The sequence below is a fragment of the Actinia tenebrosa genome, unplaced genomic scaffold (assembly GCF_029948245.1).
Source record: "Actinia tenebrosa isolate PJP-AT-01 unplaced genomic scaffold, QUT_ActTen_1.0 PGA_scaffold2__45_contigs__length_23673736, whole genome shotgun sequence".
NCBI classification, from domain to species: Eukaryota; Metazoa; Cnidaria; class Anthozoa; order Actiniaria; family Actiniidae; genus Actinia; species Actinia tenebrosa.
The window spans coordinates 12,959,426-12,985,611 of record NW_028292579.1 but is presented as its reverse complement, the minus strand read 5'-3'; the positions used below and the strand labels follow the sequence as shown (position 1 = coordinate 12,985,611).

At 36.4% G+C, this 26,186-nt stretch overlaps 1 protein-coding gene across 9 annotated transcripts in view; it reads right to left on the bottom strand.

Annotated features, from left to right (window-relative positions):
• The window catches only part of LOC116302491 (rho guanine nucleotide exchange factor 12), a 46,927-nt gene that overhangs the window by 3,938 nt on the left and 16,803 nt on the right, over positions 1 to 26,186 (bottom strand). For 6 of the 9 annotated variants that reach the window (XM_089033974.1, XM_089033969.1, XM_089033976.1 and 3 more), the window contains 53 exons: positions 25,929 to 26,177; positions 25,070 to 25,124; positions 24,854 to 24,909; positions 24,340 to 24,438; positions 23,785 to 23,827; positions 23,642 to 23,702; positions 23,472 to 23,569; positions 23,302 to 23,374; positions 22,830 to 22,883; positions 22,417 to 22,474; positions 21,476 to 21,568; positions 20,406 to 20,511; positions 20,131 to 20,204; positions 19,526 to 19,592; positions 18,895 to 18,990; positions 18,757 to 18,794; positions 18,660 to 18,679; positions 18,307 to 18,363; positions 18,169 to 18,187; positions 18,039 to 18,079; positions 17,529 to 17,589; positions 16,526 to 16,599; positions 16,235 to 16,279; positions 15,961 to 16,007; positions 14,616 to 14,668; positions 13,745 to 13,801; positions 12,621 to 12,672; positions 12,487 to 12,539; positions 11,234 to 11,327; positions 10,766 to 10,845; positions 8,732 to 8,815; positions 8,437 to 8,478; positions 7,875 to 7,992; positions 7,703 to 7,752; positions 7,230 to 7,280; positions 7,064 to 7,141; positions 6,859 to 6,934; positions 6,009 to 6,118; positions 5,875 to 5,932; positions 5,348 to 5,435; positions 5,224 to 5,270; positions 4,683 to 5,128; positions 4,198 to 4,468; positions 3,754 to 3,830; positions 3,304 to 3,339; positions 3,172 to 3,203; positions 2,543 to 2,571; positions 2,287 to 2,411; positions 1,431 to 1,484; positions 823 to 857; positions 524 to 726; positions 386 to 441; positions 201 to 248 (listed from right to left, as the gene is read on the bottom strand). In XM_089033974.1, coding sequence (XP_088890100.1) covers positions 201 to 248; positions 386 to 441; positions 524 to 726; positions 823 to 857; positions 1,431 to 1,484; positions 2,287 to 2,411; positions 2,543 to 2,571; positions 3,172 to 3,203; positions 3,304 to 3,339; positions 3,754 to 3,830; positions 4,198 to 4,468; positions 4,683 to 5,128; positions 5,224 to 5,270; positions 5,348 to 5,435; positions 5,875 to 5,932; positions 6,009 to 6,118; positions 6,859 to 6,934; positions 7,064 to 7,141; positions 7,230 to 7,280; positions 7,703 to 7,752; positions 7,875 to 7,992; positions 8,437 to 8,478; positions 8,732 to 8,815; positions 10,766 to 10,845; positions 11,234 to 11,327; positions 12,487 to 12,539; positions 12,621 to 12,672; positions 13,745 to 13,801; positions 14,616 to 14,668; positions 15,961 to 16,007; positions 16,235 to 16,279; positions 16,526 to 16,599; positions 17,529 to 17,589; positions 18,039 to 18,079; positions 18,169 to 18,187; positions 18,307 to 18,363; positions 18,660 to 18,679; positions 18,757 to 18,794; positions 18,895 to 18,990; positions 19,526 to 19,592; positions 20,131 to 20,204; positions 20,406 to 20,511; positions 21,476 to 21,568; positions 22,417 to 22,474; positions 22,830 to 22,883; positions 23,302 to 23,374; positions 23,472 to 23,569; positions 23,642 to 23,702; positions 23,785 to 23,827; positions 24,340 to 24,438; positions 24,854 to 24,909; positions 25,070 to 25,124; positions 25,929 to 26,177 — 4,287 coding nt within the window. The remainder of the gene's footprint in view (positions 1 to 200; positions 249 to 385; positions 442 to 523; positions 727 to 822; positions 858 to 1,430; positions 1,485 to 2,286; positions 2,412 to 2,542; positions 2,572 to 3,171; positions 3,204 to 3,303; positions 3,340 to 3,753; positions 3,831 to 4,197; positions 4,469 to 4,682; positions 5,129 to 5,223; positions 5,271 to 5,347; positions 5,436 to 5,874; positions 5,933 to 6,008; positions 6,119 to 6,858; positions 6,935 to 7,063; positions 7,142 to 7,229; positions 7,281 to 7,702; positions 7,753 to 7,874; positions 7,993 to 8,436; positions 8,479 to 8,731; positions 8,816 to 10,765; positions 10,846 to 11,233; positions 11,328 to 12,486; positions 12,540 to 12,620; positions 12,673 to 13,744; positions 13,802 to 14,615; positions 14,669 to 15,960; positions 16,008 to 16,234; positions 16,280 to 16,525; positions 16,600 to 17,528; positions 17,590 to 18,038; positions 18,080 to 18,168; positions 18,188 to 18,306; positions 18,364 to 18,659; positions 18,680 to 18,756; positions 18,795 to 18,894; positions 18,991 to 19,525; positions 19,593 to 20,130; positions 20,205 to 20,405; positions 20,512 to 21,475; positions 21,569 to 22,416; positions 22,475 to 22,829; positions 22,884 to 23,301; positions 23,375 to 23,471; positions 23,570 to 23,641; positions 23,703 to 23,784; positions 23,828 to 24,339; positions 24,439 to 24,853; positions 24,910 to 25,069; positions 25,125 to 25,928; positions 26,178 to 26,186) is intronic. The other 3 variants (XM_089033970.1, XM_089033973.1, XM_089033975.1) reach the window with 3 other exon arrangements.

Sequence of the window (26,186 nt, the reverse complement as noted above, 5' to 3'; positions counted from 1 at the left end):
TATGTTTTTTGAAGTTATTTTACCGTGACTAATAGCATGCATTTTGGGTTTATATAAGTTTTATTTTTAGCCCTAATAGTCATCACCTTTATTCACAAAATACATGATGAAATGATAACATGATGATATACTGACTGGATTGCCATGAGACAATTACGTCATATGGAATATGTGTTGTAAAAGCAGTTGGTAAGACTTACCAGTGAATTTCTATCGCGATAGCTGAATGATGATGATCTACCTACATCCTGTGAGCATGAGAAGAACAGTCAAAACTTTGACCCAAAATAAAAACCAAATAAACACTAACAACAGGGCCAATGTTGTCAAGATTTATGCAGCGATAATGAAGCAGCGCATTGAAATGAAATAGATTGCTACATACCATATTGTCCTCTGATAGCCAGTCACTTGCACTCGCCTCAGACAAAGGTGCATAATCTAGAGATAAAATTAGACACACATGTCCATATAAGACATCTAAGGTAAGACGCAGATTAAAAGTGAAAGTGCCCAAGCTTACCGGAGTCTATATCGGCTGCTGACGACGTAGGTGAACTGGGTCTTCGCAAGTCCGCTGACCGGAAGCCATGATAAACATCATCGTCATCATCATCACGTGATATATAGCTTGAGCTTCCAGAATCACGTGTTCGCCGGGATGAGGAACGCCCTTGTTTGAGCCGTTGTATTTGACTGTTGGCACCTTGAAGTTCACTTTGTAAACTAAGAACAGGAAGCATTAACTCAGTTAGGCACAATACTGTTATCAATCATTGGGTTATCTGCGGATAGGCCCAAGGTCTGAAAACTACATCTCACCTTTCTCTTGCCATATCTCGGTCTGTAATTATCCCCTGAAAACAATAGCAAGTGAATAAACAGTTATTTTCTGTGTGAGGACAATGACAACAAGAGTACTGGTCAAGAGTCAATAGATTAGATCATCTAGCAAGAAGCTTACGAGTAACATATGCATGCTCTGTTCTGTTTTGATTTTTGTCAGTTATTCGGCGAACGTTGTGAATAGTTGCGTGACGCCTCCAAATTCATACTGTCAACGCGCAATGCTCATACTATATCTACTCTATGACGTCACTGCTTGTTTATGTGGGGGATAGTATCGCCAAATCCAATAGAAATTTCAACAAAATTTGCTCCTAGCAAAACAGTTTAATCTAAAATGTGCTGGTTTTCAGATATAATATGTGATTGATACGGGTTTTAGAACAATTTTCAGTGCATTTGCGTTGATTTGACCCCCTCCGACGACCATGATCCTTTGCGTTTAAACAACAGATCGTTTTGATGTGACGTCATAGTGAAATAGGGCAATTGAGAGGTGGAACTTGAAATAACGAGAAATGGAAAAACCATTTTGGGTTTTGCCAATAGTACAGGAACTGATGCTGTGATCATGCACTACTTACCAATAGGGCTGTAAGCTGTTCATTTAATATTGATGTCGATAAAACTAACTGTTGCTATTAAAGGAAAAAATACTGGATTAACAATAGACATGAAGACAGGGGTAGAGAAAAGGTAACAGGACAGACAGACAGGTGAACAGACGGACAAATAGACATCAGGTGGATTGAATTACTTAACTGGTGGCATTCTCTACTTTAACATCCCCATAATACTTTGCGTCTTTGGGGGGCAACCAGAGGGTAAAAACCCACTTATTTTGCTGAAGGCTGATCAGACAATGTTGAAAATACCTTGTTTGGTATCCAAAGATAAAATGAAGTAAAAAAACAGAAAAAGATAGAAGCTTGAAGAAGTTTAAGGTAAATTTTAAACATTTTTTCGTAAGTCAATACATTTTCTGTAAGACCAAAGCTCTTGATGATTTGTACATGCAATAATAACTTGGAATAAACTGATAATCAGTATTGTACAGATAAAAGCAGGTATAGTATAAATTCAATTAAGAAACCTTTCAATTTGGGACAGTTTTTTGAATGGTTACCCCCAAACACACAAGGAATTATGGGGATGTGAAAGTAGAGAATACACGCAATTAAATTTCCTCCTGTTGATGTAAGGCAGTTGGACAGACATACAAACATGATAAGGCAGGTGGACAGACAGACGAACAAAAAGACATGTCAGGTGGACAGACAGACGGAAAAGTGGACAGACGGCGGGTGGACAGACAGACGATGAAAGACATAAGGCAGGTGGACGGACAGACAGACGGAAAGGTGAACAGATAAACAGACTGACAGGCAGAAGGCTGGCAGGCAAACAGACAGGAATGAGAAAAGAGGTAAAAAGACTAACCTGAGGTGAGATTGTTCCTTCGTTGTCGGATCGGTCTAACGATGAATTGGTAAAAGACCTACTAACGTCCTCTTCACCAGGCCCTGGACTAAGAATATCACTCACAGCCACCGTCAGACGATTAGCTGAATATAGAACAGATGATCCAGTTGAAAGATCACAAAACATTCCCATGAAACATGGTGAGTTAGGCTGGTTGAGTCCAAGCATTAACAGTTTAAAACCAAATAATAAATCTCTATCAATATCAACTTACCTTGCAAGATGGCAGCCAATATGAGATCTCTGAAAGAATGAATGTAAATAAATAAGTAAATAAAATCTACAAATAACTGACATATATCACATGATAGATGTTACGTCACTTGTTAGTGACATCATAGTGAATAAAATCTACAAATAACTGACATATATCACATGATAGATGTTACGTCACTTGTTAGTGACATCATAGTGAATAAAATCTACAAATAACTGACATATATCACATGATAGATGTTACGTCACTTGTTAGTGACATCATAGTGAATAAAATCCACAAATAACTGACATATATCACATGATAGATGTTATGTCACTTGTTAGTGACATCATAGTGAATAAAATCTACAAATAACTGACATATATCACATGATAGATGTTACGTCACTTGTTAGTGACATCATAGTGAATAAAATCTACAAATAACTGACATATATCACATGATAGATGTTATGTCACTTGTTAGTGACATCATAGTGAATAAAATCTACAAATAACTGACATATATCACATGATAGATGTTACGTCACTTGTTAATGACATCATAGTGAATGAAATCTACAAATAACTGACATATATCACATGATAGATGTTACATTACTAGTTAGTGATGTCATAGCATACCTTGCTTCCATGGGGTCGCTATTGATATGACCCTGTATATTAACAATAAGTATCAATAAGTGTCTCCAACAACGTTAAATAGAATACTATGCATGATTGGAAGGCAGGGAAATTTGAGCATTACACTCTTACCTCATTTGATGAGTAGCCAGAAGTCATTACAGCACCCTGCATAACAGTGAATGGTGTTAGTAATATTATCTTTGTTGACAAGGTTTGCAAAAGGTAAAGTGAAATGTAGGGAAACGATGAAAACGTGGTCACGTTTGTCGTTTGCAAGAAGGAAAAACGGAAATCTTAATCTGCCTAATGTTCCTTTGCAACTTGTTTTGCAAGTATGTTGCACGATAAAAAAAGTGCACACCTGGAATGGAATACTACACTAGATTTGTCCCGAAATTGTCCCCTTGATTGGGCAAACAGTGAGACAGAGACAAACATAAAGAAGAGTAATTGGAGAAAGAGTAAATAGTTTGAATCCAAGTGATGAAGTTTGTTGTGAAGTGTGAACGTCCGGGTGAGTGTAACCTAGAGAAAGACTGTCGTTGGTGAAAAATTGTTAATTGTAGAAAAACCACCAACCCTTAGTTCAGCTATGATTCTCTCTTTGTCTTGCAGTGTTCTCTTGAGTTCTTCATCTTTACCTCGGAGCTGTTCTGCTAAAACAAACCAAAGACGAAATTTACAAGCAAGAACCAAGGTAAAGCGAAGATATGACAGGCATTTGAAGACTATCAAACAGCGCTGAAAACATTGTCATACATTGTCATGTCGACCATAGTTAATAGAGGGGAATGGTTAGGAAACCTATTGTTATCAGTTCTCTGTTCACTTTTGGTGTTGAACCGGATTTTGAACTAGCAGCCAAAAGAAAGATTTTGGTCTGTTCACTCAGCCATTGCCAATGATGGTAAAACAATGGTAAAACAAAGGATTGTGCACGGTCACGCTTGAAAAAAGTGAACAAAGACCTATAACAATAGGGTTTCCTTACCATTCCCCTCTATTAACTATGTGTCGACTAACCTAAGAGCACTAATGAGGATCTATTAGATGCACTACTGCCAGTATCATCATGATCAGAGCACTGTCCATAAGACTTGGTACTCTTCATTGTCTCGTTGGATGAACTGGATGATGAACCAGACTCGGAGAATGCGCTTATCACACTGGTTTGAGTAGGGGACTTTTCATCCACACTTTCTTCGTTCGTCAAATCAGCTACGAAGGTTTTGTCATAGAGGGAAGGGGGGAGAGGGACATTTACTGATATTGGAGGTGGAGGGGGTATGTCATTCTGTGAAAACAAGTGGAAAAAAATTATTAGTTTCAATGTGGTTAAACGAATATTTGGCACAAGGCCGTTACAGTACATTTTATGTCACTGCAAAACGTTTACATTACTGTTACTGGCAGAAGTATGAAAAATCAATGCTTGGGCAAATCACGTTCACGGTCACGGCGCTACACGTTTGTAACGCTTTCTTTAGAGTAAAATAGTATTTTCTTACCCTTATCTGGGTTTCTGGTCTTGTTATATCCTCCTGTTCATGTATATCTGGGATTTGTTCCAGTGGGGGTGGTGGTGGAGGAAGTGCTTCCGATTCACTTTCGAGGTCTTCACCAGTTTCTGTCTCAGTTTCCGTTTCGGTTTCTGGTTCAACATCTGGTTCAACGTCTGGTTCGTGTACAGGTTCTGGTTCCTCTTCAGCTTCCGCTATCGAGCTGACAGGTTTTATTTCCTTGCTGGGTGTTTCCTCAACAGGAGAGGACTCATTGGTTTCTTTCTCGTCTTCTTCCTCCTCGTTACTTTTCCCATTCTCTTGAATGGCAAAAGGAGGAGGATTGATGTTAATTCCAGGGGGGAGCAAGCCACCCCTTCGTCTGAGGGGTTGTGTCTCTGTTCCGTTAGACCGAGGACCACCTCCAACTGATACACCACCTCGCCTTCCTCGTTCTGGAAACAAAAACAATTAACATTTTCATCTATATCTTTATCTACACTGGGCTCCCTGTATTAGGCTTATATCTCGATTGGGCACCCTGACTGACCTTTGACTTTGATGGCTTCTGCTGTTTCTGTCAAATGTTTGTACCAACTGCAAAAACAGCCACATGACATTATGAGATAAGTCAATAGTAGAGTAATAACAGTATCTATGAATATGTGACTTACTTTTTTCTTTCTGTTATAGTGGCTGCAACCAGTTCATAGATTAGCGGCCCTGCAGCTGATGTACCAACCAGGAAGAAGGCTCTCTTGTCTGGTGAAAATCACAATTAATAAATAATATATAAATAATATTATTTCCCCCATAAACCAAAGATGCATCGTCTAACTGCAGCTATTTCGTACCAAATAGTGGAAATTACTGGAATACAACATCAGAAACAAGAGGAAATACCTCTAGTTACACGGTCTGTCTATTGTTTCACGGATATATGGCATGCATATTTTGTTAAATCTAATGTTTTAAGATTGCTTTAGGGGCAAGTAAGATTGCAAATAATTATAACCCATCACCCACCCCACTCCGTAGACACCCTAGCAGACTTATATACTGATTCCTTGAATCCCAAAGGAAAATCTCGTAGAAACTCTGACAGGGGTGGGGTCAGTAAGATGAAAACTGTCCTAAGATAAAAATTGCTGAGCGTTTATGGAATCTAACATTGAGTAAGTTAGAGAGTGGACTGACTCACCAGTAGCAACGTTCCTCGTTAATAAATTATTGAGCTTCAATATTGGACTGTGAGTTGTCTGTAATAATCCAAATGAAACTGTTAGAACCAAGTAACAAAAGAAGCATATAAAAGGATGGTAATAAACGTCTAACCTTCTCTTGGTAAGCATTGGAAATGTTTGTACTGTGACATTTCAAGATGAGTCTGTCGTCTTGTTTCTGTAAGAGAATCACCATGTCTTCTAACAGCAAAACATGTAGATCTGGAAGGAATTAACAGTGTACATTGACCATAAAGGAATATTATTCATGACAATAAACCATCAAACAAACCACTACTATTTCCACCTCTCACCATCACGCATCATCAAAATCATGCCACACCTCCACTAACATCAAAACCATTATCATCACCATCATCATCCATCAACAGTATTGTATCATCATCACCCTATGCATCATCAAAATCATGCAACACCTCCACCAATAACAAAACCATTATCATCACCATCCATCAACAGTATTGTATCATCATCACCCTATGCATCATCAAAATCATGCAACACCTCCACCAACATCAAAACCATTATCATCATCACCATCCATCAACAGTATTGTATCATCATCACCCTATGCATCATCAAAATCATGCAACACCTCCACCAACATCAAAACCATCAATCATCATCATCATCCATCGACATTATTGCATCATCATCACCCTATGCATCATCAAAATCATGCAACACCTCCACCAACATCAAAACCATCAATCATCATCATCATCCATCGACATTATTGCATCATCATCACCCTATGCATCGTCAAAATCATGCAACACCTCCACCAATATCAAAACCATTATCATCATCATCATCATCCATCGACATTATTGCATCATCATCACCCTAATCACCAATAACTTCACTAACACCGTACCATCACAATCATGATTATGATTATCACCAATGCTGCCATCATCATTATCATCATTGTAAATTACCTATAGATTTATTTCTACTGATTCTCCATGTTAATGGACCATCATATACGAGCTTTTTCTTTGTTAAATCCAGGTTCTACAAACAAGAAATAAAATGAACACATGTACCAAAAAAAAAAAGAAAAGAAAAGAAAAGAAAAGAAAGGAACATGAACGGAGGAGAGAAGGGTAATTAGCTAGCTAGAGCTTAGCATGATCAACATACCTTGACTTCATCCATGTTTCTAGCAGGGTTACTTTCTATTTGCCGTTTGTCAATCTTCTTTTGGAACTCTAATAATCTCTGTAAGAATATGGTAATAAATCAAAATGGATAAAATATGGACAGAAGTTACCCAAGGAACTGAAGACTTTATAAAAATAGTTAGTACCTGATGATTTTCACATTCTTTTACACTTTGGTTGACATAAGCCAGAAGATCCTGAAGCACAAAATAATGGAAATGGCATGACAGGTGAAATATGTCACACATCAATTGGTCACGTGAAACAACATAGCGACTTGAATTGTCATACAACAACATGTCACATATCATGCAACTTAAACTAGTTACTTAAACACTAGACACTTAGACACTATACTGTCATGCAATGCAACAAGTGGTCATATCACACAATAGGTTTTGCACCATCATGTGATGGCAGCCATGTTAGATGGCAGAAACGAAAAAGAATTCAATTCCCGAGAGCAAAGGGATCTTATTGTTCTGTCATCTAACCACGGGCAATCCAAGCTGGATTATGGTGCCGGCACGTGATGGTGCAAAACATCTATATAGCAAACACTACAGAAATTCGTTGCAAGATGTTGTATGAATAAAAGCATGATACCAAAATTACCAACCTTGGTACAAGTGATTGCTCTCTCAATATCTTTACTATCTGGTAACGAACCTGCAGCAGAAGAGATCCATAAGTTATGATGATGCTATTTGAAAGAGAAATAAGCAGTTCTAAACAAATGCATAACTGTAACAATGCACACAATTTTGCAAGCGTATGACCAGTGTACTTACTTGGAGTATTTTTATTGATAGCTTCAAGTAGTAAGGGGTATTTTGTCAGTCTTTGATAACTGGTTGATATGATTTCATTCAGTTTTAGCCTTCTACATAATGGATTCATTTCACAGGCCTAACAAAAAGAAGAAAATGAAAAGGATGCAAATCAAGATTATTTTCAAATAATTATAATCTTTCAAGGTTTAAAAGACGATGAAATTGTGGTTGAAAGTGTGTTGTTTTTTCAAAGATGGCGACTGTACTTTCCTCCCTCGTAAGAGTATATATACATAATCGACATTAGATAGCATAGGGGAATTATATAGGAGAGCAAAGGCCACGAGGAAAAAATGTTCTAGGGCATTTTTTATCAAATTTTTTACTCTTTTGTATAACGGAGGTATTATCTTACCCTTGAATCAAAAAATAGTTAAGTATTTAATTTTTCCAATTTTTTTTAACCATTCACTTTTATCTAAATTAGGCTCCCGTGGATTGATTGGAAAATGTCTTTATGATTTGTTACTGAGTCAGAAAAGTGGCTACTACATTCAACAAGCCTTCTACAGCTACTTACTGTGATAAACTGAGCCAACTTTTGGTCCTTTGCCTTTCGTTGCTAGAAAAAAAATATATAAACAGTTAATAAACTTTGTAAAGGCAGCTTGGGACACCTGTGTACACAGGAAACATCCCAGGAAACCCTTATTGTCTTACATAGTAGCATCCGATTGATGCCTCTCAAAATTATCATGTAAGTGAGAATTACAAGGAAATACGAAAGAAATCAGTTTTATTTTCTTGAAGGAATTTATGGAATTTCTAGGCATTTTAGCTTTGCATCCAAGATTAATTTGAGAGGGTTCCTTTACCTTGAGTTGATCAAGTGCATACTTCTGATTATTACAGAATGTTGCACAAGCTTCTTTAGCCCTCTCTCCTGCTTCATTATCAAACTGGAATATCAAAAATGTATATCAGCAACATTAATAAACAACCAAAAGAAGCAGCAATATACATCTTTACCTTGGCTGTAATGTTTTCTCACTACAGACCACAGGTCATTCCCTATAGTATCATTTTTAACTTGTGGATACGAGAAGCGTAGAATTGTGAGGGGCTTGAATATGCAAATGTGTCACTCACTCACTCACTTAAGAAGCTAGCTTAACAACTGGTAAAATAAATATATTATCACACTGAAAAGTCACGTGATCTACTTATTTTCCCTTTACTGTCAATGCAGAAACTATGGATTTGACTATGTACTCGACTATGGACTCGACTATGGACTCGACTATGGACTCGACTATGGACTCGTGAGCTGTTTTCAATTTTAGATCTTCTATTCCTCTATTGTATTGTCCACAAAAAGGATCATTTACACTGAATTTGCTGGTGTTACATGTTTAAAACTTGTGACAGTTATCAGCCATCTTAACAGTCATCTTTGAAGAAAGAAGACTTGCAGTGTTTTTGAACAAAGACGACCTTGATTTTCCGGAAAGAAGAAAATCGTGTCATCGTATATGTGATAAAATAAGACAAAAGAAACCAATGAGAGCAAGGTAGGCAAAGAACAAAAACAAACAATAAAAGACAAAAGAAAAGGTTAGTTGAAAGTAAAGCGTTCATTAATCCCGTTGGGACTAAGAGTGCCCAATAGGTGAATAAGCCGCATTTCTTTGGTCTTGCGACAATCATTGTTGCCGTTAATCAAAGAAAGACCGAAAACAATGAAGTCAGAAAGAGAATGGTTAGCTAGATTAAAATGGGGGGAAACTGGTTTGGTGGGATCATTATTGTGAATATCATAAAGATGATTGCAAATGCGATCACCAAGACGGCGGCCAGTCTTGCCCACATACAAAAGATTACAGCGGGTACATTTAATACAATATACAACATTAGAAGTGGTACAAACAAAATGGTCAGTGATTTTAACAGTTGATTTAGGACCGACAACAGAAGTGTGAGAGACTATGTGAGGACAAGTATAACAACGTTTATGAGAACAGCAAAAAGTACCAGGTTCTTTGTTAGAGGGAAGAACTCCCTTGACCAAGAAAGAACGAAGATTACGATCACGTTCATAGGAAAAAAGAGGGCGGTTGTTGAAAATAGCAGAATTGCGAGTATCAGAGTCAAGCAGAGAAAAGTTGTGGTTAACAATGGGTTTAATGGAAATGTTAATAGGATGATACGTAAGAGTGAAAGGAATGCGATCATTAGAGGGACGAGTGTGAGGAGTGAGAGCGGTGGTACGATCAATAGTAGAAACTTTACGAATGGCCTACCTTGCTCTCATTGGTTTCTTTTGTCTTATTCTATCATATATACACACTCCTTTCTACCACTTCTTTCTCTTTTACTCCGACGAAGGACTAGCGTCCGAAACGTCAGTAAGATTTTTCATCTTTTCACGGTGTATAATGTACCTTTTCATCATTACTAACAAATCACTCAGACAATGTGAAATGCGTTATACAAGAACCCCATTACATATATATTGTTTGCTAAAAGAAACCATACCTAAATACTTGAAGAATGCTCATAAATTTCATCTTTCACTACATAATTTTTTTTGCTGTTGTTGGGCTTAAAATTGTCCCACAGCAATGTTTTCCTGAGCATTTGAGAGCCGGGTTTGTGAGTAGTTTTGCTTTGCATCAATTGGGATCCCTGCGTTGTGTACACGGACGTCAGTATGTGCAAATGGAGGGACGGCAGTGATGTAGTAGTCAAGCCATCAAAAATCAACTCCATGGGTTAACAATTTTTATTAAGTATGATGGTCTACTCGCGCCGCTGGGGAGCTCCGCTGTCATGCCATAGATATATGAAGATGTTCAGAAAGTCATTGAGAATGGTAATCATGTTATTGACAGCTGATGATGAATACTCACCCTATCTAACATGATATCTCCAATGTTAGAAATTACTTCATTCTCTAGCTCTCTCTTCTTCATAGCTTGGAGAAGTAAAACTGTGAAAAAATAATAGAAAATGCACTCTAGCAAACAACAGCAGAACCTTTAATTAATGGCCATCCTCTATTTAGCATTCCCAAAAAGGATATTTGCAACTCCATTGGGCATCAAGTCTCTATCTAGCAGAGAACTTAAAAACTGCCTAAAGTTGGATGTTTGATAAAGGTTTTGCAGTGATTTTAGATAGCAGAATAGAATCCCTTTTCCCTGGAGAATTGAATTCTTTCTCACGTAAAGTGATCATATTGTTCCTACCATCCAACATCGTTGCTGTAATATAATATTGCTTGAAATCCCAAAGTTTGACTGCACAATCAAAATTTCATCATTCCCAAAGTTCAATAGAATGAGACTATGCATGGTGTAAAAATAGAGAAAAATTACCATGTACTTGAATAAGATCACCTAAGTTAGGAAAAAGTAGTCTTATCATGTCATATTGCCATATGTTCTTCTTTTTCATTGGTCTGTAGAATACCTGGGAAAACGAGTGAATGAATGATTACTGTTATTATCATTTATAGATTTCAGGTGGTAATACATTTTGTACAGCTAAGGTTATGAGATTCTATGGTTATATACTATTATATACTAGATCAGAGAAGCTGTAGAAATAAGAGGAATTAAGCCTAAATAAACAAGAGGAATGCATTGAAATACCACAAGGCAATGACTGTTAATACTTGACTTTCTTCGTCACTGTTAATATATTGCCACTGAATGAAGGAAGAGTGATCTCTTTCCAAAGGTCTGATTAAATTCTACATTTGACTCTGTTATCTGGCATCTCGTTTATATGTATCTGTTATGCCAAAGTCGTTAAAAAGTTTCTGCTCAACTTAACGAAAGATCAAAAGTTCAAAAGGTTTCTTCTAAACTTTATTAGAGGTACACTGTTACCAGAATGATAATTTTCAATTATCCTGGCCTTCACTATACTATTAAAATGTTAAGACAAAAAATATATCTACTGGTATGTATAAATGTGAATAGAAAATAAATAAGAAAAGGATATAGGTCTATAGGTCTCAGTTCAATCTTTCTACATAAGCACTGGAGTGAATGAATATAATTGAGGTAATATTTAAAAAATTCAAAATTCAATCTAAATATAAAGTGATTTTCATAAACTTGTGAAACAATTATCAATAGTTAGTGTGTAATAGTGAAATGACAACAAAAGAACACAATGGAATAAGGGTCTACTAATTTGTATTAGGCTAGTGTGTATTTCACGGGTTTATGAAAACCACTCTTAGACTATATGAATAAAATAATAATAATAATATAAATAACAACACATGAAGTTAACATGTGACACATGAACATGTGATGGAATAAACAGATCTTATTAGACATTTTAGAGTGGAGTATGGGTGAATATTTTTTTCTGATAGGGCGAGACAAAATACAAAGACAAGAAAAAAATGTCCACTCGTATTCCACCTTAAAATGTCTAATAAGTTATTTATTATTCAACTGAGCTTACATTTTTCCCAAAAGAAGACTTGAAAATGAATATTCTTTAAAAAACTAGTTTTCAAAACCAGTTTTTACTGGTACAAAATAATCTAGGCTTTCTCCTGCGTTATTTGTACTCTAACTCGAATAATTGGATAATAATACAGAATACTTACTTTATCCAGTACTTTAAGGTTTCTAACATGGGTTTTTTCTGTATGAATGAGTTCTGTTAACACAAATACGACAGTTGTCAGAATGATTAACACTACAAGTCCACCTGTCCATCATTGTCAATAAGTTTTCTTACCATGAATGACCTCTTGGCGTTTTATTTCTTTTTGCTTAAGTTTCTTTAAAATCTGTTCATAAAGAAAGAAAGAAAATCAATTACAATGACAATCATGACTCTTTTCTCTTTTAACACAATAGTAGAATTTGTTGCTAGGGGCATGTTATGAGGTTCTGCTAGGGAATGTTTGCAGGTGTTGCTAGAAGCATTAACAGATGTTACTAGGGACATGTTATGAGGTGCTGCTAGGGAATGTTACCAGGTGTTGCTAGAAGCGTTACCAGCTGTTGCTAAAATCATGTCCTGAATTATGGTTAGGGGCATGTTACTAGATGTTGCTTGGGGAATGTTAACAGGTGTTACTAGGGGTACGTTATAAGGTGTTGCTATGGGCATGTTACCCTGTCTTCCTTGGGGAATGTTAAGAGGTGTTGGTAGGGGAACATTACCATGGGTTGCTTGGCTCAGGTTATAAGGCGTTGCTAGGCGCATGTAATGAGGTCACCCGGTAAGCACAGTTGGTAAGAGCCTCTGTTGGTTGTGTGAGAGGTCATGGTTCCAGTCCTGGCCGAACTAACACTCAGGGTCTTGAAACAACTCCAATAGTGGTAGCACCATATTATTATCGTTAAACTTCTCATTAAATAAGTGTTAATAGAGACTAGGGGCGTCATGGTTTACGCTGGGGGTGTCATGGTAGTACGACTGGGGGCGTCATGGTATACATGGGGGCGTCATGGCTGGGGGCATTATGACTGGTTACTGGGTGCTGCCTTAACATATGTAATAACATATGCAAATGGTAGATATTTGGGTGGCTCAGATGACCATGTTAATGGCGGTCCCCCCACCTCCCAACCAACCAACTAGAGACGTTAAAAGAGGACCAAATGTTTATCAGTTTAATTATTGTCAAGTATCATCCTCTATAAACAAAGTTGATTGATTGATTGATTGATTTAGGTGTTGCTAGGGACATTTTATAAGGTGTTCTAGCTAGGGGCATGTTACCAGTTGTTGCCAAGGACAAGGTTTTAGGTATCATTAGGAGCCACCATACCCTAGCTAAACATGTATTATTACCATGTACTGCTAGGGAATGTCACCATATGTTGCTGTGTTTTCTAGGAACATAGTTATACCTTTTTATCTACAGTCTGTTGCCACGGAGGTTGGGTATCTGCTTCAAAGTCGGAATCCTGCAATGTAATGTAAGAAAGATACAGATAAATGATATGAACATATCAACAATGGAACCCCTGTTCACTATTTATGTTACTGGGTTACTGATGTTACTAACAATATCTGCCGTGTTAACCCTTTGACTCCTAGGACATCTGAAACCCCATTTAAAAAATGCACCGCATTTAAAACATTTCACCTTTAAAAAGTTTGAGCAGGTTGGCTTGAATACTGGTCTAAAATGTTCAAAACATTTTCAAAATCCAATGAAACATGTCCCAAGGAAACCTGCTAACATCTTAGCGAGTGAGTTGCTGACTGATTGACTTAAACATTTGCATATTGAGACTCAACGCTCGTTTCTGCGCATACCGTATTCCCAAATTAAAAACCAGGAGTCAAAGGGTTAATATGAAAAAATACAAGACAAGGAACATGTGTACGATGAATTAGGTCTGCAACAATTGAAAACAAATTAATGGTGTTAGTAAAGAAGTCTGTTGGCATACAAACACATCTGAGTCAATAATCATCATCATCTTGTACGATGTAACATGGATATAATTACGGAGTTATTGAATTAACACATCAGCAAGTATTACTAAATGGTTAGTAAATGTGTACTTCATATAAAGGTTAAAACGCTAGGGTGAGTTTCAATGCAAACCCGAGCACGTGCGTTGTAAAAAAACAACCAAGCCCTATTGTTAATGTTTGATGGAGGGTTTGAAGTTTGATGGAAAACCTGTCCCGGGTTTTGAATTCAGCCCCGCTCCCCCCTGTTAGTATCAATGCTGAATACTATCTAAGCTATGCCAGGAATGTACTCACCACTTCCTCTTCTGTGTAAGGAAAAGTAGCAGAACGTGAGCGTACACGTTTAGCTAATGAAAAACAGAACTGTTAGTACTGTCAATAGTATAATGATGAGAGGGGTTTCCTTAATTCCTTCTAATGACAAGGCAGCTGGAGGGATAGAGAACATTTCTGCTCACAGAAGGACAGTATTTTGTTCATAATTAAAATTGATAATTATTTGGCTGACTAGTAAAATATCTTAAATTCTAGATAAAATCAAATTCATTCTAGAGTTGAGGAGGATGATCATATGAATTACATTTTTTGTGGTGAACATAGATGCAATAATTCCGGACATGCAGAATTCATTGGAAAAAAGACCACAAAAAAGAAATCCAAAGAACATGCAAAAGTACTACTGATGCTTCTATGACTTTTTCAAGCTTATGACTTTGATCAAAGATTACGTTTACAAAGGATAATGTGAAAAGCACCAATGTGAAAAGATACCCTATATTTATAAGGCGCTTGTGCCTTAACTTTTAAACTTTTTAAACTTTAACACTTTTCTTTACACTTAACTCATAAGATTCCGTAGATTTTCCCTTCTGCAGACCAGGAGATAACCTGCTGTATGTTTGGTTACTTAACTTACTTAATTGATTAGATGTTAGGTTAATTGCTACAGGTAACAGATAGTGGAAAAAGTGGAATGCAAGAACAACAGCTCTTAAATGACAAAATATAAATCAATGAAAAATGGCTGGTGCTGTGTTACAGTATGTTATCATACACTATGCATTTGGAGCCAAGTAGTGAAGACGTTAGAATGAATTTATCAAGATTAGTATTGATTGCGATCATGCTAGAAGCAGTGTGTCCTTCTTGCAAATGCATGCAGTTTTTTGGTTATAGATATTTAGTATAAATTCAGACTTGAATATCAACTTTGCACACTGTGATTGTTTGAGCGACCAGTGATTATGAGATAAAATCACTGCTCAAGCAGTAATAATTATGAGGTTTCCCAATGTTTGCCAAAAAAAAGTTTTTTTATCTTGTATTTTTTCTTTTCTCTGACATTCAAGTCTAAAATTAACTAAATGAAAAAAAAACAGTCACTTAGGGCTCAGTGATTATGGTGAATATTTAATAACATTTAAAATAATATTTAGTAAATATTCACCAGTATATTCACTTTGCCTTTGGCAAGTAATCTTTAAATGTACCATAGTTATGAAAAAGTGCTGAATAATGCAACATTATGTCAAATAAGCAAAAAGGATAAAATACTGGTAAAATATGAAATGAAATGTCAAAAGCTATGTAAGTTTTTGAAGTAAGATATCTAACAGCTGGAATAGACAAAGAGGCTTACCATCTTCTGACACAGCATCTAGAGCTAGTGTAGGTGAATCATTGCCTCTGCAATCCAAGGGATAATGTTAATCAATTTATATATAACTGTTTTGTGTAGCAACATCTCAGCATTCATTGTCCTTTTCTGTCTTTAGAAAGGAAAGATGGAATACAAAACATACAGCCTGCAGATGTGAGGGGCAGCAAGCTAGTCACATTTCTCCCCTCCTGTCAACACAACATTTTAGGGATTATAGAGTAGTAGTTTTCTTTACTACAATTTTTTCCCTTACCTTCCATAGTTAAGAACACCAGACTCTTGTATGTCATTGCCTCGACTTACATTTAAAAAAGAGAAACATATCAGGCATAATAGATAAAACCAATACTGATCACAATAAGAACCCTGTTGGATGGTGGAGAGGACGATCAGACTAGTAAACATGGGGTACTGATAGTACCAGATGGTGCAAAGAAGACATGGAATTATTTGGGGGAATGAATGAATGAAAAGACAGGGGAGCATACAAAGGCACCTGGGAATGTTAGGAGACATCTGGTAGTATAGTATGATCATGACTCACAAGTCTCCAATCGCAACTGATTTTCTTCCTGACCTTGGTAGGGGTCCCAGAGTCTTCTTACTGGCTATCTCCTTCTGTAGTAAACAGTCAAGTAACCAATATCAATACCAACTGTTTAGTTTGTTACAGTCGTTTGTATAGACCACATTTGAATATGGCGACTACTTTGAATTAACTACTGTTCTGCACTGACTAGCAAGTGACTAACCGCTTTTGTGTTTCCACACAAACAAAAGGCTAATCAGTCACTGGTCAGTGCAGAATAGTTATTCAAATTTATTGGTCTCCATATTTTGATCTGGTGTATGATATGAAAACATATAAGTTGATATGGTTGCTGAAACATGAATATCTCTGACGTTTTCGCACTAGAGTCCTGGGAACAAAGTTACTTAAAAACTAGTCCAAGGCTTCCACAGTACTCAGAATTTCATTCCTCTTCCAAAAGTTTGATAGCAAGAAAAAAGAAATGCAACACAATGGAATAATTTTTGTTGATCATATGATTTTAAGGGTTAGAACTTCCGTATACAATAAAAAACAGCAAACCCTAATATGCACATTAAAAGTTCTGTTTCATTCTTTTCTGCATTGTTTGTCAATAGAAGTGAGAAAAAACACTGAAAACCAAAGATAAGTTATAAGAAAAATTTTCCCAAAATATTTTCCAAGTTTAAGACCTTAAGCAAAGTTTAGGTAATAATTTCCACCCAGTAATATGCTTCTTGACTTCAATTTCTAAGTTCTTCTGACATGAAAACAGCGGTTACTTCTTTGTCGATAAAGCAATTAATAAGATAATATGTAATGATATGGAATTCGGGGCAGGGAGGGGAGCAACAAGCATGGAATTTCTTGGGCCAGGGGCATGAAAAGATTTCAGAATTTCCGAAGTCAAGGGGGATAATAGATGGGGTAATGGATAATTTTTGAACTACCCAATAATATAATGCACATTAGTTACCGAGCAGAGTAACAGTCATAACAGTCATAGTCTACTTACTGGTGTTTTGACACTCTCAGATCTCATGACAAATTTCCTTGAAGAAAATAGTTCATTGTTACTACATAGAGAGAAAGGGAGGAAGAACGTATGTGACCATGTGAGTAATGATGGCATAAGTATGCATAACTAATACTTTCAAGTAGAAGATATGATTAGATCATTGCCATTAGGACGTCTAGCAAATGAATTATTCATGAGGATTAATATTAATTGATACCAATGATCATTTAAACTTCAATTTTTTTTCAAGTATATCAAAATATTTATTCCTGGGGTCACAATGTTTACGTTTTGACAGACTTTAAGTAGAAGATAACTAAAAAATCAGGGACTAAAACTAGGGAATATGGAATAACCCTCGAATCAAGGGAGACCCCTAACAAACTCTACTAAATTGAACCCAAGACCCTAGAGGTGAGAGGCTATACCACCCTTCATTGCCCAGCACCATGACCATCTTCCCAGGCATGATCATTTGACTTATCTTAACTCCCATTTACCACTTACCTTTTCTTTACAGTAGAAACAGGAACAGTAGGTAATGATTCCTGCACATAACATTTAAACAGAACCATTGATCAAACAATGATAACTTAAAATAAAATAAAAGACAAAAACAGAGAATGGCAAAACTTACCTCAGGGGAAGACACTGACCTGGAAAAAATTAAGATTGAAAAAATTAATAGTTGCTTAAAATAAAAACAACATTCAGTTTCTTTAAAGTGCTAATGGAAATGTTTCTGTTTATTAATGTGAGTAGTAAACAAATATACCTGTCCTCTCCTTCAGAAAATGATTCTCCTCCTTCTTCTGGTCTTGTTGGATACAACCTGATGATAGATACCCCAATATATCACCCAAAGCATCTGCAATACTACCATGTTCCATCACATGGGCTATGGAGAGCTAACATTCACTACACTATGCACCCACTTGTCTCTCTTAAGCTCCCCCTATCCCCCCCCCCCCCCCCCCCCGACTACCACTTTTAGACATACTTATCTGCTATATTTCCAATCTTATATATAAATTTTAATAAATTTAGTGATGTATTTTAGGGCAATAGAGCAGAATGCCACCCTCACACTCAGTCAGATGCTCTTTAAAAAGGCTAGTTAATTCTAACCTGTCTCCTTTTCTTGCGACCTAAGAGGCAACAACAACAAAAAATTTAGATACATTAAATACAGCTGTACTAAATGTATCGAAGTTATGGTACTTACTGAGCTCTCATCTGCTGAACTATCTATCATACCGCTCTCTGTAGGGACACAACAAAAAACAGGAGGGAAATAAATAACCAAATTAGGGATCACTTATACATTTGTATTAATTAATAATTATAAATAACTGTAACTGACCTTGCAAATCAGAGTCAAAATCTTTGCCTTTACCAGATGGTTGGTTATAGCTGGGTACCAAGTGTACGTTGGTGACATGTCGATTGGTAGCATATTCTATTGGTGAGTAAAACAGGGATAATAATTATTAATTAGTACTGATAATTGTTAACCATAAGTGCCATGCTGTACTGCTAAGACACTGCCACTGGTATCTGGACTGACTTGGGTAGGCAAGTCAGTCCATAGGTGAGTCAACCGAAACCCTGCCTCTCACTGCTGTCAATGGTGCTTGTTGGCTTGAGGGTTTTGTCTTGCCTTAGCCACAAGCTATAATTATTATGAAGTAGAGAGAATAAGAGAAAAATATCAAATGCCCTACATTTCATACTCTGGCTGCGTTACCAGCGTAGTTGGTCCTTGTAGTGTAGTGGTTAACACATCGGACTAGAATACCGAAGACGTGGGTTCGAATCCTGCCAAGGGCATTTGATATTTTTCTCTTATTCTCTCTACTTCATTATATGCACACCGAACGCATAATTTATTACTATTATATCATAATTATTATCATTTTTATTATTAATAAGTCTATACACAAATAGTTCTTTGCATTGTTTTTTATTGTAGTCCCAAAAAGTGTTGTGAGTACCTTCAGCATTGGTGGGTTGTCTTTTTGCAATAACAGTTCTTTTCATTGATGTTCCACCATTTGCCTTCTGATAATAAAAAAAAGACAAACTGTTATAGCAACATTGGTGGGGATAATAAAAATGATGGTAATAAAGGGGATTCAGGGAAGCCCTGGAACAATGTAATAGTTTTGAATGACAAGAAATTTTGTTTCGAAAAGAAAATGATTTCTACTGTTTTTTCCCACAACAACAACAAACCTCTCTGTAAGGCAAGTAAGCAAAGCAAATAACTGAATGAGATTTTCTCTTGTAGTTTGTGCCTGCTAACTGTCTATTTTCACTGGAGCAAAGGCCTCTTTAGAGTATGACAAACAAAGTGCATCTTTTGTTTATCATTCCTCATAAATTATAGTGTTGCTGTACCCAAGCTAGACCAGAATGCACCATGTTTACTATTTCAAAATGGTTTCCTCAAAATATGTCATTACAGATTTAAAACTGTGTTGTTTAATCCGCCACTTTTCAAATATTGTGTTAAAAAAAAAAAGAAAAGAAAAGAAAAAAGAAAAAAGAAAAAAGAAAAAAGAAAATGTGTATTAATATGGAAAAATGTGTGGTTTACCTTTCTCTTCTTTGGTCCTGGGCAGGTTTCTTCTATTGCTTCATAACAAGCCTTGTGTACATTGTATTCACATACTGCCATCATCACATGCAATCACAACAGTACACATAAATAACACATAAAAGAATATGATTACCTTATTCCTTAATTATTTTGTTCCAATGGTTCGATACATTGACATATACAAAGAATATGGTGTAATAGTCTACATGATACCAACCCCCTAGAACTATGAACAACAACAAGACTTAGATCAACAGTGTGTTAGTGTTTACCTGTACACTGGTAGCCTTGATCACCAATTCCCCAAAGTAATCCAAAACACTTGTTACAATATGTCACATTAGTATAGTGTGTACTAACCAGATGATGGTTCTTGACCTGACAAACAAATGGACATTTAAGTTAACTTATGATTTCTTTGTATGTACGTATCATCATTTCATAATAGAGTGAAGGCATTTAACCCGTGAAATAAAAATTATTAGTCCACATATAATAGTCAAATAGACACAAAAGAAAACAATGGAATTAGGGTCTACTAATGTGTATTAGTCTAATATCTATTGCACGGGTTTAGTGACTTTACTCTAGTCAAATAGACACAAAAGCAGACTATGGAATTAGGTTCTACTAATGTGTATTAGTCTATATCTAGTTCACGGGTTTAGTGACTTCACTCTAGTCAAATAGACACAAAAGCAGACTATGGAATTAGGGTCTACTAATGTGTATTAGTCTATATCTAGTTCACGGGTTTAGTGACTTCATTCTAGTTAAATAGACACAAAAGAAAACAATGGAATTAGGTTCTACTAATGTGTATAGTCTAATGTCTATTGCACGGGTTTAGTGACTTCACTCTACTGTTGTTTCTTTTACATTTAATATTATTTGTTTTCAAGCTTTTGGATCTTAGACCAATCTTCAGGAGTTCAGTATAAGGGTGAAATTAATTAGGTCTGCCACTGCATTGACAGCAAACAACAGCTTGTTGTTCTTAATGATGTGGGAGCCCTGTGGTGAGACATCAAAATCTTTAATTCAATTTTTCAGGATTTTCCACTGAAGGGAATTTTTTGGGATTTTTAGTATGTTATTTAGGACACCTCTCCTGACATAATAGCAGTAAGAAATTATTGCAATTAGTTTGAACTGGACCCCCAAAAAGTCGTAGATTGACGACTGGACTACTGTTTCATAGTTTGAGTGCAGCTTCTTGAGGCTATGAAGGTTTTTTATGCCATATGCTAATGACTGTGCCCTTGCCTGTATCCCTATTTTTCCATACCGATGGGGACTGGTTTACGTATTATGATATAGATTTTCAAACTATTTCTCTTACCCGTTTACTTTGCTTGATTTTGAATAATGATTTTCCTTCTTTCTGAGTAAAACTTGAGCATTTTTCTAGGATATTCCCATAGACTGATCCAGCCTGTTAGAAAGAAACAATAATTAAAATTGTGATATCGTACAGCAATACTCAGACTATTATGCAATCATATTATAAGTATTTCAGTCATAATTATAACTATAGGGCCTTAATTACCGGGTTACCTGTGGAAAACCAGGCATACAAAAAAAATTTCTGGTCCCTCTCCGACAAAATGGACATGTTGTACAATAATACCCAGGAGTCTTCAGGACCTTACCCAAGAGACCTTTGCAAGCTTCTGCTATAGGGTTCTAGTCTACGATCCAAACAAATAGCATGTGCTAGCTGTCAATCAATATCCCCATGTTGCCAAGTGAGAAGGAAGAGTGAGCGGATCACTTGAAAGAAGTTTATGTCTACGCATGCTCTATTTCATTGACTGCTGTGATTCAACACAGCCAAACTAGAAATATACATTCACTGTAGTTGTACACAAGGATTTCAAGTTGAAAAGATACTGTAGTGATGATTTCTAATTGATTATTTCTAAGAATTTTCAAACTTCATGGGCAATAGAATGTTTTGTTCAACTATTCATGATTCATGATTTCAAGTGTGTGATTCAGAACCGCTGTGAAGCAAGCAAGAGTTTGGAGTTCCAGTAAGTATTTCAGTGATATCAGTGTCATATTACAGATTAACACCTTAATATCCCAAACTAATAGTCTAAGGTTATTGCTATGCCATCATTGAGGTGTGCCATTATTAGATAATTTGTAAGTAGAACAGTAAACATGCTAGTCACTAGCCATTCCAACCTACAAACACCTTTACAATGTCATAACAGTCTAACAATTAGGTCTTTATATCATTTAATGTCCTTTGTTATCCTTTGCTGAATGATTTACCTTGATGGTCACTCCTACTTGCTTCATGAATGTGGTCAAAGCAGAAGCCATGGCAGAACTAAAGAACAAATGCAGTCATTGTATTGATAAGCAAATTGATGTTCAATAAGTCATCCAAGAATCACAGTATTTTTGCTACCATGTCAACGTTTGTTCACTACCAAAAGGAATTGCAAACAATAACACAAGAAAAATTATTACACTGCATGAAAGCTTCATAAAACCATTTGTAAAGAGTGTAGAATAATTTTTTGACAACCATGACACAATACGACCAATCAAACTAAGATTGAGTCTCTCTTATGACTTTTACATGGTAGCAAAAATCCCATGATTGGTAGTGAAATTATGATAGCAAAAGTACTGGATATCTCATCCAATATATAAATGGCACAGTTGCCGTGGTTACTCACTGTCTATCATAATCTGCAGCTCCAGTTTTTGGATCAGTGGAATCCATTTCAACCCTAATAAAACATGATAAGTAACATATCAAGGCTATGAGCAGCAATTTCATTGGTCAGTGGTGTAGCATTTTAATTTATGCACCATATGCGTCTCTGGTATCACTTTTTCCTCACAATGACTCTAGACAGTTCAAAGTGAAGATAAAGCTTACTCACAGATCGAATTGGAATTTAGTCTGTTGTGTCTGCTAAGGGAGGAAAGCTGGAGAACCTGGAGAAAAAACCCTTGAATCAAGGAAGAGACCAACCCATATTTGATGCCAAGTTCAGGAAATGAACCTTACACCCCAGAGATGAGAGGAAAGTGACTACCTCAAACAGGTGTAACCAGCTGATCAGACAAAGTTATTGGAATAAACCAGAAATGATATTGATACATTTTTTACATAAAAAAGAGACCTAGAAGAATAATTCCTACCATGAATTCTCCAAGTGATGCATTAATGTTTGTTCTACAACTCTCATTTCTTTACTTCTGTCCATGTTCTCATCTGTAAAATAACACAAAGTATTAAGCAGGCAGGCAGGCAGGCAGGCAGGCAGACAAAAGAATTAAACAGCCAAATTAAGTGAATCAGCAATAACTACCTTCAAGTTGATTATCACCAAACAGACTGCCGAGGCCAAGAGCTCTCTTGCTCCGAAAATCTGCCAGCTGTTCATTGATTTCAGTGGTACATGCGGACCTAACCAATAACAGATCAACAATGAGTTACTAATGAACTATATGTCATATATCAACTGAATAATATGTTTACCTTGCTGGTATAAAAAGATTTCTTAGGCACTCTTCACTGCACTCTTTACCTAATGTAACCTCTGCAATGATTAACAGATGACAGGAATATTTAAACCATGAACTGCGTGTCCCTTTGTTTATCTTTGATAGATATCAACTTACCAATAGCTTGTACAATACCCTTGTCAACATCTACTTTTAGAGGCTTTAAAGAAAATATATAAACAAGTCTATCAAGTTTATTCTCAAGCAACTATTTTTCAAGTTGGTCTAATTTAAACCAATAGCAAAGTGAATGGCCCTTGTTTTTTTTTACGAGGACAGCACTAAAAATACCAGTAACTAACAGACCTGTGGACCTCATTCCTTGATAACATTGGAAATTAGAAGAAGATTTTTGCAGAGGGAGCAAAACCCAAAAAAAATGGAGAAAAACCCTCAAAGCACAGGAGAGAACCAACAGGCAACTCTACTCACATATAATGGCCAGTCTGTCATGTGACTAAAGTTTTTATTTTTTGCTTGGGTGTATTTCCCCCATTTCAGACCATGTGTAATTTTCTTGAGATTATTATTCTTCATTTGAGTTAGATCCATATTCATGTGCTTTATATCATGCAGAACTGTTCAATAAAGTAATTCTACTCAAGGGAATGAAATGGGAAAACATTATGCCCAACCTAAAAGGGTCTATTATAATAAGCCAATAACACTCACTGCTTTGTCGGCCAGGAAGGTGGAATATATTTCATATGACCATTTTCTCATTTCTTTGAAATTGCCTTCTCTATGAGAGTCTGTTACCAACCAGAAGAACTGTACAAAAAATAAATATTACTATCACATACTGTAAGCAACAAGAACAGGAATATAGTAAAAGGAATAATAGTTGGTGGTATATTTTCACAACACTGCCTGGGGTCATGGGTTCTGTCTCTTAGTTCATGTCTGGGGTCGCAGGTTTGATTCTTAATTAAACCACATATGCGAGTTGAGTTTGTTTGACATGTTGCTCTCTCCCTTGCCATGAGAAAATCAACGTGAGGTGAGTGTCATGTGTTTTAAATAGTGAATGTTGTGATAGTGTGTGTGGAGTGAATCTCGCGGTAGTTCCCCTCACAGGAAGTGATAGTCGTAAAAGAAATTAAAATATATATAAAAAGAATATGCATATAAGAGTAGGAAAAAAAAGTAAAAATAGGAACAGCAAAAGTGTGACATTAAAACATACCAAACTGCTTGGATCACTATTAGATATCAGATAATGAAGGAATACAGCTAAATGTGCTGGAATAAAACAAAAAATACAAGTATATAGTCATTTTTTAGGTATAGGTGCTATTTGAATATATATAAGAAATAGAGACGTCTAGGAACTGTAGAACTTGGAGAAACTTTACAAGCATATATCACAGCTTTTGATAGGTTCATTTCATTTAGTACACACCAGGTTTGTTTTTCAGCAACTCAAGTTCATTGAATGGACCGTGATCTTCTCCAATCTGCAATGAAATATATACAATAGATGGTTAGTCACTTTTCCTTGCATTTGAATAGCAAGGGTTCAAAATATTCTGCATACATTTGCAAGGGCGGAAAGTTTAGGGGGTGAGGGGGCTAATTGAGTTTAGGGGGGTGGGCTAATTGAGTTTCTTTTGTCAACACAACAGAAAACGATAAAAAAGCACCTAATTCTTCAGTTTTGTTTTGTTTTTTGCTGAAGTGGGGGGGGGGGGGGGGCTTCAGCCCACCTTTGCCCCCCCTGGATCCGCTCTTGATTTGAAATCTACTTGAAAGGTTAAGTAAGGTAAACAAAATGCCTTATATTTGTCCCTGGGTTGTCTGTATTGTGAGCAGGCCTAGAGCTGAACAAGTTTGTAATGCTAGCCAAAAGATAATGGAATGTTTCGCAGAAAAGAACAATTTCGTTTATACCTAGAGTAGACAAATAAAAATAAGATCCTTTCATGACATTGGAATTTTTTTAAATCTTGCTTTACTCCCCAATTAATTTCTAACCCCTTCGTGGAGCCTTGAAATACCTCAGCAGCTAACAAGAATGATCATGCATAGACATCAATTTGGGACATGTGATTCACAGCCCCAACTCCAGTCAATCACTTTGTTAACATAGTCACATTGATCGACATCTTTCACATGCATAATATATTACCAGACTACGCATGGGATATTTGTATCACATGTCTAAACTGGGTAGTATTGCACAATTTTTCATTTTGTCGAAAAGAAAGAAGTATTGAAGATATTTTAAGACTGCTTGTCGAAGGCAACCCAATAATTATTACCTCTTCATCAGAAAGGAATTCCTCCTCATCAGGACAAAAGATCTGCATCTGCCTTGCTCCTTCACTTTTAGGCACAGTTGGGTCACTACTTGAAGTGAAAACAGGTTCATCCTCATTAGAGAGTACTGTATCACTGCGTTCTTTTTTCTCCACTGGCTCAACATCTCCAGTACTTGGTGTTGGTGAGGAGCCATTTCTTGTCCTTTTGTCTGATAGCTCCGAATTCCATGATGGAGGCAAAGCTGGTGACTAAAGAAA